This window comes from Arachis ipaensis, chromosome B06 (genome assembly GCF_000816755.2).
Source record: "Arachis ipaensis cultivar K30076 chromosome B06, Araip1.1, whole genome shotgun sequence".
In the NCBI taxonomy this organism is placed as follows: Eukaryota; Viridiplantae; Streptophyta; class Magnoliopsida; order Fabales; family Fabaceae; genus Arachis; species Arachis ipaensis.
Window position 1 is genome coordinate 128,622,334 of NC_029790.2, and position 15,296 is coordinate 128,637,629.

Consider the following 15,296-nt stretch of genomic DNA (forward strand, 5'->3'; position numbering starts at 1 on the left):
CCCTCTGCTGCACTGTTGCGACTTTATCTTTACCCATTTTCCTTTGCCAATCGCCAACGTTGCTTCTCTGTTGAGTCCGTTCAACTCCTGTACCGCCGCTGTCCTGCATTGCTACTCTGCGTCTCTGCTCTTCTCTTTGCCGGTGTTTCTCACCTCTCCGGCCATTTCTCCCTTGTCCCTGGTAATATTAGCTGCTCTCTCCTTTTTTTTACTTGGATTTTGACATTTTACTTCATTAATTTGATTTCATGCTAATTAATAATTAGTTTCTGATAATATAATTTTTTATATTCTAAAATTCTATTTTTTCTATGAATTTGATTTTGATTTTGATTTTTTGATGTTGGTGGCTGTTGTTTTTGTTAATGAATGCGGTTATGTTTTTGTTGGCTGTTTTGTTTACAGATATATGATTGTATTTCCAATTTTTCACCATATCTCCCTTTTTGCCATGCTGTGTTCATGCTATTCCTCCTTTGCAATACAAAAAACTCCCATGACCGTGTAGTGTGTGGTTTATCATTAATTAAAAGAAGCCCTATTTTACTTTTTTGTTGTTTATCATTAATTAGTGATCTTTTATCCTTCTCTGTTTTTTGCCATTTTTGCTGATTTGTTATGTATTCTTTTGTATCTGATTTAATCTTTTTTTGTTTTCTGAATTTTATCTTTGTATCTGAAGTTGAGTTAGAATCTAATTTAGTGTTTCTATATTGAATCTTAATTTATTGTTTCTGTATTAAATCTTGCTGTTTATGTACAAGATGGATAATTTTAGCTCAACTCCTATTGAAAATAATAATGAGACAGAATCAACACAAAGTGATGATGGTCAAGCAATTGAAGCAAGTCTTCAAGAAACACAAGAGGAAGAACAAAAAAAAATACAAGAGGGAGGACAAGAAGTTAACCAAAGCGTGCAGAGCAGTCCTAACAAAAAAGGATTAACTTCCCAGGCTTGAAAGCATTTTAGGATGGAACAAATAGATGGAAAGTGGAAGGCAATATGTAGATATTGCGAAAGAAATATCGGAGGTGCACTACAAGAAAAAAGGCATGTGGCCACGCTTTTTTCCTCTGCTTGTATTAAATCGGAGTTCTTAAAATACTTTTCTCTTGTCTTATCCCTCTTTAAATAACAAAAAAAAAGAATAAAAGAAAAAAACTGAAAGCATGATTTTAAGTGTATATATTCTTGGCAGCCTTTTCCTTATTTTCCGTTTGGATGTTTATTTATCCAACTTTTGCTTGTCAAGCACAAGATCATGATTCTTTTAACTTCTGCAATTTGCAGGTATTGGAGGCAAGAGCTGGGTTCTATGAAAAGCCAATTGCTACAATAGATTTTGCATCACTACATCCATCTATTATGATGGCCTATAATTTATGTTATTGTACCCTGATAAATCTTAACTCTTCATGTTTCTAGCTGCTACCACGAGCAACTTAGTATTTTTTTATCCCCTGTTGTATTTATTTTTATTCATTGGGGTTCATTGATTTTTTTTTTTGGGTAACAGTTTTGACTTTTGAGCACTTCTTGTTTACTGTTTTAAGGTGACTTCTGAAGATGTTTGAAAACTTAATCTCCCTCAAGAATCAGTGAACAAAACTCCATCTGGGAAAACATTTGTTAAATCAAATTTGCAGAAGGTCTGTTGCTTTTAGTTTGGTATTTTGAGCATAGTTTAGTTTGGTGTTATTGTACTTTTAGATTTGTATTTACCAATCAGTGAGCATAGTTTAGTTTCTGTTGCTTTATTGTTCTTGATATTTTGCTGCAGGCTAGTATTGGAATGGATAACTTGAACGCTTAATGCACAAAGTGGAGCAGTTTTAGGTTGATTCTGATCTTTTACCAAGTATTTAGGCTTATGAGCATCTCTATTAGTGTAATTTGATATATTATGAGCCGTTCTAACTTGTATTATTTCTGTATTTTTCTTCGGTTTTTAGTTTTGGAATTTGAACTCGAGATTTATTTTGTATTTAAATATTAGTTTTTTAATGTATAAAACAATTATAGTAAATTATAGGGCAAGTTACTTAAATAAATAAATTTGAGAAAAGCTTTACTCAAATGTGCAAAACTGGATATGGTTACCCGTATGTGCAAAAACTGATTATTATGTAAACCGTGGCAACCCACCACGGTTTCACATTGTTCATAAACCGTGGTGAGTCAAGGCGGATTATGAAGGAGAATTTTTGAACGTAAACCGTGGCAGGTCACCACGGTTTACTCAGGATTGCTGGCGTGCATAAACCGTGGTGAGTCACCACGGTTTATGAAGAGATGGCGAAACACATAAACCCCTATGGGTCACCACGGTTTACTATCACTGGAAATCTATATATATGCGAGTGATTCTAGCTCATAAGAGATCATTGTCACAATGGCTAGTGAGGAAGAGAGTTTTCTTGCCCTAGTGCATTGCTCTGGGAAAATAAAAAAAAGTAAAAGCCACGGTGTGAAGTTTACCGACAAAGAACCACTAAGTATTTTTATTAGTTCATTGATGACTTTGTCAGATCTGAAGAACAGCATCTTGGAGAAGCTGGGAGTTTTGGGTAGCAAGTGGGTGAAGAAATTGTGATCACCGTCAGCTGGATTACCACGTTATCTGTGCGAGGATTCTTCCTATGGTTAGGGCAGATGCTGTGGTTACGGTAAAGGTACTTCAACAAGCGACAGAAGCTGATTACGGTTTCAGGCCTAGTTACAGGAAGGTTTGGATGGCTAAGCAGAAGGCAGTGGCACAAATATATGGAGATTGGGAAGAGTCTTACGCGGAGTTGCCATGTTGGATCCTAGGGATCCAGGCGACAATGCCGGGAACAATCACGGTGCTGAAGACGTCTCCTGTTCGAGTTGGTGGTACTATCGACCTGGTGCCACTCGATCGCAGCAAAATATATGAGGCTAGTGACGGTCGTCCATAGGCGTCGATGCTCGTCAGCTAGTATTTCCGGATGAATGACAGTACCAACATCAACAATCACAGTAACCATAATAATATCAATATTTATGTAAATAACATTAATCAGAATAACAACACAAATAAACATAGTAAAATATTTTCACTAACAATATTCCTAATAATATCAATTGTTATATTACTATGAATTTTGATAACAATAATAATAACAATAACTTACCTCTTGGTCGATATATCCTGCCACGTGAGCGATGCCGTTTAGTCGGTACAAACGATTCTCATCCTCCATTGGTTCCATCACCCACTTCCCCCTCAAGCCTCCAAAATTTCCTCTCAACACAACAACAATTTCCTTTTTTTGTGATTCAACAAGTGATCCGTCCTAACCTTCCGCGGATTACTTATATAGACACACACACATAAACCGTGGTGACCCATAGGGGTTTATGTGTTTCGCCATCTCTTCATAAACCGTGGTGACTCACCACGGTTTATGCACGCCAGCAATCCTGAGTAAACCGTGGTGACCTGCCACGGTTTACGTTCAAAAATTCTCCTTCATAATCCGCCTTGACTCACCACGGTTTATGAACAATGTGAAACCGTGGTGGGTTGCCACGGTTTACATAATAATCAGTTTTTGCACATACGGGTAACCATATCCAGTTTTGCACATTTGAGTAAAGCTTTTCTCAAATTTATTTATTTAAGTAACTTGCCCTAAATTATATATGTCACTAATTATTGTTTGATATGTCTTGTAATAAAAATTGCATACTATATTTGTAGGTTTGGTAATAAAAAAGGATTAAAAATTTATATTGTGTAGCAATGAAGATCAAGCAAGGAAAAGAATTTTTTTTTAATTTAACAAGGCTTTCGCCACGCTTTTAAAGCGTGGCTGTATATCTTACTATGGCCACGCTTTAAAAGCGTGGCCGTATCTCGTCTACTGCCACGCTTTAAAGCGTGGCCATATCTCGTCTACTGCCACGCTTGTAAAAGCGTGGCCATATCTCCCACCTACAGCCATGCTTTAAAAGCGTGGCCATATCTCCCACCTACAGCCACGCTTTTAAAAGTGCCCATTTGTAAAAAAGCGTGGCCAAAAAAAAGCGTGGCGATAGACTGAAAAAAGCGTAGCGATAGAGCAACCGCCACCCTTTCATAGGTCACCCTTTCAAAAGCGTGGCGGTAGCTCAAAAAGCGTGGCAATAGACGTGTTTTCTTGTAGTGGTGACACGAAGCAAGGAACTAAGTACTTGCATGATCACATTAGAATTTGCCTGATTAGTACTGTTAGGGGACCAAAGTAATCAATATTGAAAACAGTACAAAGATTATCAGGTTCGATAGGAATGGGAAGGCCAAATAATGCCATGATTCATCTTGTACTTGATAAGATTTCACCATCTAACTTTATTAAGAAAGGAGAATTTTTTCACATATGTTGTTGTGCTCACATTGTTAATTTGATTGTGAAAGATGGCATGAATACAATATATAATTCCATTGAAAAAATCAGAGATAATTTTTTTGGGTAGCAACACAAAAGAGGAAAGAAAAAATTGAAGATATTTGTAGGCAATTGAATATTAGTTATAGGAGAAAGCTTGCACTTGATTGTAGAACTAGATGAAATTCATCTTATCTAATACTTACTTCTGCATTGCCATATAAAGAAGTTTTTGAATGTTTAAGGCACTGTGAATTTCTGTATAAAGTTGTACTATTTGATGATGAGTGAAAAATAGTAAATGAACTTGTTGATAAATTAGAAGTCTTTTATAGTGTGACTGAATTGTTCTTTGGCATTTTATATCCAACCACAAATTTGTACTTTTCCAAGGTGTGTGAAATGAGATTGATATTGAATGAGTGGATGCTTAGTCCTAATGACATGATTCATATAATGGCAACAAATATGATTAGTAAGTTTAAAAAGTATTGGGATCAAATTAATGAAGTCATGGCTGTGTGAGCTATCTTAAACCTTAGATATAAGATGAAATTGTTGAAAATTTTTTTCCTAAAATATATGGATCTCAAAGCGAGAATTATCTGAGCAAGGTCAAAAAAATGATGGAAGAATTAGTATGTGAATATTAACTTAAGGCTAGGGTTAAAAGAAAAGCTCCAAATGATGATAGTTCAGCTTCTACTTTAATGTTGGACATGATGAAGGATTTTCAAAAAAAAATTAACTCTATCTATTTGCAATTTGTGGAAGATACATCTGAAGACCGTGCTGCGAAAATTGAGTTGGATTTCTATTTAGAAGAGAGTGTTATGGTAGATCAAACAAATTTAAAAAAATTTGATATTTTTGGCTACTGAAAAAAATATTGGAATAAAATATCCAACCTTACAAAAGATTGCAAGAGATTTTTTAGCCATTTTCATTTCTACTGTTGTCTCAGAGTCCGCTTTTAGTACTCGTGGTCGAGTTATACATCCACATCACAATAAATTGTGATGTGAACTTGTTGAGGCGTTAATTTGCACTTAACATTGGATACACTCTTCAGGTGAAAAGTACTAATAACTCAAATTTTATTTGGTATTAAAGTTTAATTTCATGTTAAATTTAACTTTTGTGAATTGTTGATTGATATAATATAGATAAATCAGAGTCGAAAATTTTAATTTCTTGGGACTATGAAATGGATACGGAGGATTTAGGAGTTTAGGTAATTATTTTTTTATTATGTCAAATTTTTATTTAATATATGGTATTTTTGTTTATGATGTATGTTAACATATTTATGTTTGTGTTATATTTTAACTGAGACATGGAGTTTTTTTGCTGAAAGTTGTATTCTGACAATAAAAAAAAATATATTTGATGTTGAAGACTTTATTTTATGGCTTTTTTTAGAATGGAAGTTGTATTTTTAAGATTTTGTTTTATAGACTATGATTTGTTATTTTATATTTTTGGAGTTGTAGGTTGAAATCTTGAATAAGATATGTTTCTGTGTTGTAATAATATTTTGTGATTTTTTTTTATTTTTTAAAACTTTTTACTATAATTTTCATATAAATGTTCAATACAAAGATATGAAAAATGGGTCCCGCAAAAAACACGAAAAACGAAAATGAAGACATGACAAGATTAGAATAGAGATGGGGACAAAATTTGAGGGTAGGAACGGAGAGGTATCTCCCGCCCCCCATTGACATCCCTATTAAGGTTCAAGCTTGAAAAAATATATTAGAATATAGGTATAATTTTAAAAAGAAAAGTGATTAAAATTTATTTATATTTTTACATATTAAAATTCTATAAAATCAAATATTTCAATATATAGAATATTTAATTTCATTCATTGTACTTGGATTTTATATTTTTTTTTTGTTATATCTTAAAGTGCCATATGATTTTTTTTTTGGACTAAAAGTGCCACATAACTATTTATTTGTTTTTATATATAAAAAATAGAATAATATTTCAGACAAATCTCTAAGAATTTAACTATTTTATTTATAAATTTGTCCTCTAAAAAAATTAATTAAATTAGTCTCCAAAATTCTTAAATATATACCATATACATTTTTACTACAGGTTTAGCCAGTTCACAAAATACTCGCTCTCTTACATAAAGGTTGTAGATGTGACGTGTCAGGTAAAGTGATACGCGTTGCTCTCAAAATACATTAGTATTGTTATTTTATGACAACTCCAAACCAAGTCATTTTGAATTTAAGGGACATCAGATTAGTCCCTAACTTTTTCTCTTGGACCTTCTATTAAATTAGAGTTTCTTTTTCAACCCTCTTCCAACGTAAATCATAACTGATCTTTCTCTTGTGTTTTTTATCGAGATCAAAATTCAGGAGGATGCTACTGCGGGTGGGCAAGGCTGAGCCGTAGATCGAGGAAAGTTAATTGATAATGGCGAGTGGAGATAGCACATCAACAATAATATGGTCATTCACAATAAAATTAAAAAAATTATTTGAGATAAAATATAAAATTTAAGGATGAAGAGTTTTTAATTTTCTAATAATACTTCCAAAATCTTGTATCAAAATATGATATATCTATTATCATTGTTGTGGGGGCAAACATTTTCGCTATAATTTGAAATTTTTTTGCGTAATACATGATAATAATATTTATTTGTTCTTATTAAATTATTGAATTTGACTCTAAATAATTTTTTACTCAATTTTTAGTACTTAATAGTCAATTTAAGAATTTATATTAGATGTTCATTAGAATGATCAATTCTTAATTTAAATGAAATTGATATTTTTTTTCTTAGAAATCGACTCAAAAGAGTATTATTTATCTTCTTTTGAAATTAGTTTTAGTTTTTTTCGCAGCAACTGCATTAATTGAAAGAACTTTTTTAACTTTGAATATCAATAAAAGTTTGCTTCTAATTGTATAAGAAGTAAATTTTTAAATAATTGTTACTGACATATATAGAAGAGAAATATTTTGATTGTATTGTTAAAAAAAATTACTCAATTTTTTTTAAAACAATATAAATTTTTGATATTATTTTAATAGTTTATTCTAAAATATAAATATATTATAAATTATTTAAATAACACTTATATTAATATATAAATACGTAATAATTAATTTAACGACTGATTTTTTAATAATATTTTTGAATAAGTTACTAAGACAATGGCTCTAGTTAAGAGTTGAAAGGTCATAAATAAAAAGAACAAAAGAAAAACCCTTAAATAATGAATGAATCTTACAGACACAAAAGATATAGCGTGGAGACTCATGGAGATGGATAGTATTCCACTTTTAGAAGCTAGCTCTATTGTAATCCATAATTGAACTTTGTTTTTTAAAGGAAACGAAGCGCCAATAATTCGTGTGAACAAAATAAGAAAATTAATATACTTATCAATCAAGATAAATTTTCTTTGAAGAAATAACAGTTCCTTAATTACTTATTTTCTCTTTCTCTTTCTCTCTCTCTCTCTTCAAATTTGTTTAGTTTTGACATGAGATCAGATAACCAAAACTCCAAAAGTGCCACTTTGTATAACTGGTACGTATTAGATTCATCTTCAATAATAAGAAGATAAACCAATAACTTATGCTATGAAATTAGAAATTGGTAGCACTTACAAAAATTTAATAATTATATATGTTACACGGTCATCTAATCAAATTTATGTGTTTAGATAATTTTTAAAATAATAAATTTAAAAATTAATTATTTTTATTATACGATAAAATACAATTGGTTGTGATTATAAGATATAGGCATGAAACATGTGAATCAAAATTCAATTTGATGATTACAAAAATTTCAGAAAGTACTTAAATGAGATATTCTCTTAAACTAAGTCTCATCTTTCACCAATATTGTTTGAAAATATATGGTTGAACTGAGGTGCTCTAGAATCTAGATTATTATTTTTGCCTCCATTTTGAAGATTTTTTCACTGTATATATAGCTTGACATGTATGCTTGTTAGTAGATAAAGTTTCCAAAGAAACAAAACCAATGGAGGATAGCAGTTTTGGACCAACAAGAAACAAGAGCCAAAGAAGAAACTACCGTTGGTTGCTATTGTCCTTATATGCCATGCTAGTGATATCATGCCAAACAATTGCAACAATCTTAGGAAGGTTGTACTATGAGAAACATGGAAAAAGCAAATGGATTGGAACACTTGTACAAGTTGGGGGTTTCCCTATTCTACTACCTTATTATTGCATCTCATCATCAACACCAAAAGACAATCACAATATCAATGTTCTTCATTCAGAGCCATCTACACTAATGCTAGCAATTATCTATGTCACACTTGGTATAGTTGAGTCATTAGCTTGTTATTTTGATTCAATGGGGTTAGCTTATCTTCCTCTCTCTACTTTTGCACTAGTTACCTCATCTAGGTTAGTTTTCAATGCTTTCTTCTCCTTCTTCCTTAATTCAATGAAATTCACTCCCTACATACTAAACTCTCTAGTCCTTCTAACTATCTCTACCACCCTCACCGCCTTTCAACCCGAAAGCGCACTTTTTTCTACCGGAAACCCTAGGAGACATTATGTGGTGGGAGTAATAGCGACGATAGCAGGGTCCGTGGCGTATGGATTCTACCTTTCCCTTATACAACTTGCTTTTGTGAAGGTTTTGAAAAGGAACACTATGAGAGTGCTTATAGATGTGACAATTTATGGATCCTTCATATCTACTTGTATTACTCTAGTGGGACTATTTGGGAGTGGAGAATGGAGTAAGTTGCATGAAGATATGGAGGAGTATGAAATGGGGAAGGCATCCTATTTGCTAACATTGGCATTCACAGCAATAAATTGGCAACTCTTTCATGTTGGTTGTTTAGGGTTGATTTTTGAGGTGTCTTCCCTTTTTTCCAATGCCATATCCGTTTTGAATGTGCCTTTGGTTCCAATTTTGGCAGTGCTCATTTTTCATGACAAAATGCATGGGATAAAGGCTGTCACTTTGGCTCTAGCTATATGGGGAATTGTATCATACTTTTACCATACCTTTGTATATCATCATGATAGGAACTCCAATACTATCAGCAGAAATAGTGCTGATCACCTTCTCAAATCTTCACCATTAGAAGAAAATAATGCTTAAATTGGGATATGGGAAGCTTGCTTCAGTGGGAACCTGCGTTATCATATATGTAAAAATAATTATACCAACAATAGATTTAGTCCTTTAATTTCTTTATTTCCCTTCTCATTCATAGGTCAATACTTTGTATGTTAACAAAACCACTCGTTGATGCACAAAACACACTACTGTGTGCGTACATGCCAACCTTGTCCATGAAACACCCTTGTCTAGAAATACATGTCCATACCACTCAACTTTATTCATTAAACATTCTTCAAAACACTAACATGAACACTTCTCAAAAGCTAAAAGTCACTTCTATTTATAGGAAGAACGTACAAAAATACGCATAAAATATAATACAGATACACTTTCAAAATTTAATATTCCGTTTAATCAAATTAATTTATTTGTCAAGTGATGCCTTTTACCGTACACGTCATTTTAACCCATTAGCGCACACCATGCAACTGGGAGTGTCCGCGGATCGGATGCGGATCGGATCAGATATCAGATATATCCGCATAATTAAACCTTCTCTTTTTAATCATATTTTTATGTAAAAGAATTCGATAAAAATATTTCTTTCATACTTTTAAACTTATTTATTGATCAATTTGCGGATCGGATCGTATCCGCAATTTTCGGATCGGATGCGGATATTTACCGCAGATCTGCGGATACGATCCGATCTATAGACATCCCTACATGCAACGGGGTGCAAATTTTAGTGTGCCGTGAAAAAGAATTCAATTGACTTTATTAAAAGTTTAAAACATACCTAAATTAAATTAAAATAAAATGGAAAAACAAATTAAAAATTTGACATACTACGCTATTAAACGATTATGAATAGATTTTTCATTCATAAAATAATAAATTATTTTTACCTATAAAAGTAAAAAAACATTGACAAATATATCTATAAATAAACAAAACTAACTTTATAGTAATACAAAAGGAATAAATTATCCATTCTTCCCATAAACAAAATAACATCGAAATATTTTTATCTGACAGAAACCCTAAACCATAAATCATTTGTAAATATAAAACCACAAATGGTAGTTTACTCTTCGTAAAACAATGCTTTCATGCAAGGAGAAGTTTTATTACAACCTTTTTAAGGTGTTATAATTCTTTCGACGGGTGAATTTAATCGTGATGCGCTTTTCCAGACGTTTCATCAAACTACAAATATTACTGCCTAAATTTCTCTCTCAAAAACAATACATTAGTATACCTAATTTAACATTATGTAACATTAGGTATACTAAGGACTGTTAAAAAGTAAACACAGCAATATGAAGTTTCTCCAACAAGACTATTGTAACATTTCAGAATCGACAACCGTTAAAACTTCTTTGGACAATCCCTTGTTAACCTCATCAGTCACAACACAATCCAACAAACAGCAGAGAAGATGACAAAGAAAGCTGAATATCAAACTTTTGTATCCTGATTCCTTAATAACCAAAGGGATAGTGGCCCTACGCCAGTACCTCTTTTAACAACGGTGGTTTAGCAGGGTAGAGAAGTTAACATAATCAAGAGTCGACTAATAAGACCCATAAAACCAGGGGATGAATGATAAAATTCAATACATTTGAAATAAGTAGCACCAACGATTTTAAGCATGCAACATGCTTTTCTTTGCAGAAAGGAAAAGCAACACCAGTATTGTATTCAAGCAAACAGAAAAGGGAGACAAAAGATTTGAATCCAACTGAAGGTTAAGTTCTTTTTTGTTGTTTTGTTGTATCACATGTAAAGGGCATAGAATGAGGGTCATGATCTCTAAACAGCATAGTTATGATTTTGGTCACAATAATTTGAGATTTATCTATTGAAATTCCCATCCACACTCACTGATACCTAGGTTTAACATGTCAAAAAAAACCCACCGGCCCAACAGAGGAGTACCTGCCAGAAGTGTTTGATGCAGGCCGACTAACCCTTATATTCGATGCAGGGCAAAAACTCTCATGTTAACAAAAACAAATGCCATTAGAATTTTGGCGCGTGCACATTGCAAGTGGCGAGTCAATGAAACAAGCATGCAGCGTATGTAGCCAGCTATGACCCACAACCATTCAAAAATCGAAAATTGCAGAGAAGGGCAGCCAGAGACTACAATCCACTGAACGAAGAAGCAGAAAAGCAATGAAGCAGAGTACCAGTAGAAACCTCAACACAGAAGAAAAGCATATATTTAGAAAGATCTGGAACTCTCTTCAACAGATTAGTATCAACCAACCTTAAAAGAACAATTACCTGCAATGGAACTAAAAATTTTCTTCATAGATAAAAGCAACACAAGCCGAGAATTCAAGTAACTAATCCAATCCAAGAGTAGAACTGTGGAGTCTCAGGGCATTGCCCAACAAAACATACTTATGGTGCAGTCCAAGCACCATTGATTAACATAATTTCATTATCCTCTTAATAACTGCAGCTACCAACATTTAAATTTCAACTTCTGCTTCGGCGACGTTCCCTAATGCCATTTCTGCATGCCATTAAGAAGAATCTTAAGTCATCTTTGCAAGTCAGGCACAGAGCAAAAACTTGAATACAGATTCTATCTTTAATTAAAGCATAGTTCAGGTCCTAAATATTCCACTCAATATATTAATTTGTCATTCCTCTTTAAAAACAGAATCTTATAGAAAGCACTGCAAAGTAGAAACTACAACCTCAAAACAGAATCAGAGAGAAAGCAACATTGGTTAACAATACACAGGAAGGAAAGGGCTACGAAATATTTAAAGACAGGAAGAAACCTAACCCATTGGCATATGGTAACTCCTCACGTCCACGGTAAGGAGGTGACCTGCTGTAGCTCCGTCCACGAGGTGACAAACTGCGGCGCCTAGGGGACCGTCCACGGGGACTGTAACTTCTGATTCATGCCAATAAAAAGGGTGGGGCAAAAAGCAATGATCAGGATTATCAAAACATACAATTTTCAATTTCAAATGCAAAATATAGACGGCAACATTATGACCTGTACTTTCATCTTTCACTACTTACAGTAATAATGAAAAACTAATTTTATACAAAAACATCATTCATATACATCCATATATTTTACAATTGCACAAAGAATTATCAAACAATTTCGGGGAACAATCATTAGTTATAAAAAACACAATATAATGTTATCATAAGGATAAACTAACCAATGCTATCAGAACTGCACACTAGGTTAAGTTAGAATATAGGTTAGCAAACTCACCTCCGACCATAACTTGGGCTCCTACGGAATCGGGGTGGGCTGCGGCTACGACGTCTTCCTGAACCACCACGCAAGCGACACTCCCGAGCAAAATGACCAGGTTCACCACACTCATAGCATTTCAAATCAGAACCACCAGAGCGACCACGGCCACCTCCACGGCCACCACCTCCACCTCTTGAATTGTGAGAAAGCTCTACCCTCCAACCATTCTTGCCTGCTCCACAGAATGAAAATGAAAATATCAAGAAAATATGAAGTAGGATAAAAATCATAATAGAAACATTAAAAAAGAGAAAACTTCCAGCAAAACAGATATTGAGTTTTTTTTATGGTTTCCTCACACAATAATTAAAAAGGAAAAATCTTGGTTAATCAAACCATAACCCTGCAAGAACATTATCTTTAGGCTGACAGTCTCAGTTATGATAAATCTTGTAACTAGACATGAGCACTGCTTATTACAATACAAAAAAACAACATAATAAGATAATATAACATGCACACAAACTTGGGGATAAGTAAACCATCATACAATCTGTGAAAACACAGTAGTATCATATTTTGCAAAAGTGGGAACAAAGTTCTTCATTCTGAGTAAAGACAATTGTGTTACCATAATGTTTTCAGAAGTTCATTTGACCACTGGTCGATAACGACTTATTGGAGCACATATAGCTCTTAGGGGGACATACAGAACACAGGCAGCACTCACGTGGCCCATGGGTTAAGTGTAGTAGCACACATCTCATAAAACAAACCCATTATGCAACAGATGTGTAGCTTGCCATAACACTCCAAAGCAGTGCATATCCTCTGTTCATACTCTTAATTCTCTTTACATGCAGTCAAAGTGTCAAACTCTACAAATCAGCAGACTTTGATGAAGACTAACGAAAAAACCATTACTGCAGGCCTGCTTGCATAAGACATTTGCAAGCCAGAAGTAGAAGTAGAAGAAAGAGAGCTCCCTCAAACGAGAAAGTAGAGTTAAATACGAAGTTGAGGAAAACCCTTCAACATATCAAACCGGAAAAGGGGTAAAAACAAATAATACATTAGCAGATAAGATTAAATTGCTTTGCAAATTTGGTAAATGAATGTTCATCATTTTAATGCATTTCAACAATTCTTCAAAAACATACCATCCAATTCACGAATAGCATCACGCGCATCTCTACTGTCATCAAAGTCAATAAAAGCATAACCAGGCGGCCTCCTTGCAACCCAAACACTGCACACACATGAACCACAAAACTTATAATGAAAGGAGAAAAATAAAAAGAAAAAAAAAAAACTGAAAATTTGTAATGCCTTAAAATTTTAACCGGTAAATTAACCAACATAATTGAGTGATTTCAATTCATTGCCTAACAATATAATATCATCAAGATAAATACAACTAACCAAGCATGAATTTCAAGAAAAACCCCAAATTTAAACATTATCATTTATCAACCAAAGTTCCTTCGTTTACCTCCGAATAACTCCGAAAACACGGAATTCATCTTCAAGGTCCCTCTCTGTGACCCTTGAATCCAGATTACCAACATACACACGGGACATCGTTTCAGTCTTTAACAAGTGCCTGCATATTCACACATCAAAGTCACAAATTAAACCAAAATTCGATTCGAATCCGTACAAACGTCCATAAAATCAAGAAAAAATGAACCTCTTCTAAAAAATAATCCACAAAAAAAGAAGAAATAAACGCAAATTGATTAAAAATACAGTAAAATATTTGAATAATAAAGAAGATTTTCAAGAAAACTAAACCCAAACCTGTGAGTTCTAGGAAAATTGGGGTAAAATATAAAGGGAGCTTTTAGGTTTTGGAAAGAAGAGAAAAAAAATTAAAGAGAGCGAATTTGAAAGGTGAAGAGGATAATGGAAGATTATATATTCGTAGTTAGACAAGAAATCTGAACCTGAAGCGATGCGGGGAAGAAGAAGCGAAAAACCCTAGCAGCCTCCTGCGCTCAAATTCGAGAGCTTTGAGTACGAAACAAACCTACAAAGCACGCCGCGTGAGTGTGAGAGCGTAGAATTTTCAAATTTATAACGCCCTTTTCTCACCACGTCATTTTCTCGGTCATATTTTGGACATCATTGATTTAGGGAATTTTTATCTTTTATTATTATATTAATAAAACAAAGAATATACTAGAATAATTTTATCTTTAAATTTAATTTATTGTTCATAAAGAATCAACTATAATAATAAATATTAACTTAAATGTTTGATATTTTACATATTTATTAAAAAATAGAGTAGTTAATAATTATTAAATTATAATAAATATATTTCTATCATTGTTAAATAGGTGTTAAAATTGTTCCAACAATCGTGTTTTTAATTAAAATAAAAACCTTTTATAAAATAATTTTTATTAATTTAAATTAATTTTTTATTTAAATTAATTAATTCTGAAAATATATTAGGATTATTAACTCATAAAATATATAAATTTTAAAATTATTAATTTTTTATTATTTTTAATTTATTAAAATTAAAATCTAGTATACACTGTCACAATATAA

General features: G+C 32.9%; 2 protein-coding genes across 5 annotated transcripts; one reads left to right on the forward strand and one right to left on the reverse strand.

The window, feature by feature from the left end:
- On the forward strand, positions 7,830 to 9,628 carry LOC107647528 (probable purine permease 9). Of its 2 annotated transcripts, none has more exons than XM_016351600.2 (2): positions 7,830 to 7,960; positions 8,397 to 9,628. In XM_016351600.2, exon 2 carries the CDS (start codon positions 8,423 to 8,425, stop codon positions 9,530 to 9,532), a length of 1,110 nt encoding a protein of 369 aa, XP_016207086.1. In that variant the 5' UTR covers positions 7,830 to 7,960; positions 8,397 to 8,422; the 3' UTR covers positions 9,533 to 9,628. The 2 variants fall into 2 exon arrangements, with proteins under 2 accessions (XP_016207086.1, XP_020960771.1); XM_021105112.1 differs by having other exon boundaries at positions 7,832 to 7,960; positions 8,394 to 9,628.
- LOC107605167 (serine/arginine-rich splicing factor RSZ22) lies at positions 11,230 to 14,833 on the reverse strand. 3 transcript variants are annotated; one of them, XR_002349416.1, is made up of 7 exons: positions 14,684 to 14,833; positions 14,230 to 14,340; positions 13,898 to 13,986; positions 12,753 to 12,969; positions 12,303 to 12,416; positions 11,789 to 12,023; positions 11,230 to 11,701 (listed from the first exon to the last, which is right to left on the reverse strand). XR_002349416.1 is itself a non-coding variant. In XM_016306945.2 (6 exons), exons 2-6 carry the CDS (start codon positions 14,316 to 14,318, stop codon positions 11,987 to 11,989), a joined length of 546 nt encoding a protein of 181 aa, XP_016162431.1. In that variant the 5' UTR covers positions 14,319 to 14,340; positions 14,684 to 14,833; the 3' UTR covers positions 11,491 to 11,986. The 3 variants fall into 3 exon arrangements, 2 of the variants coding, with proteins under 2 accessions (XP_016162431.1, XP_020960772.1); XM_016306945.2 differs by having other exon boundaries at positions 11,491 to 12,023; XM_021105113.1 differs by lacking the exon at positions 14,684 to 14,833 and adding an exon at positions 14,538 to 14,660 and having other exon boundaries at positions 11,491 to 12,023.

What these genes read in the sequence shown, in the direction of transcription:
- LOC107647528 (XM_016351600.2), top strand. Translation starts at nt 8,423, where the DNA reads ATGGAGGATAGCAGTTTTGGACCAACAAGAAACAAGAGCCAAAGAAGA.
- LOC107605167 (XM_016306945.2), bottom strand. Translation starts at nt 14,318, where the DNA reads ATGTCCCGTGTGTATGTTGGTAATCTGGATTCAAGGGTCACAGAGAGG. An exon ending in TGCTATTCGTGAATTGGATG is followed by an intron (nt 12,970 to 13,897) that starts GTATGTTTTTGA and finishes TCTGTGGAGCAG; the next exon opens with GCAAGAATGGTTGGAGGGTA. An exon ending in GAGTTACCATATGCCAATGG is followed by an intron (nt 12,024 to 12,302) that starts GTTAGGTTTCTT and finishes AATGGCATGCAG; the next exon opens with AAATGGCATTAGGGAACGTC.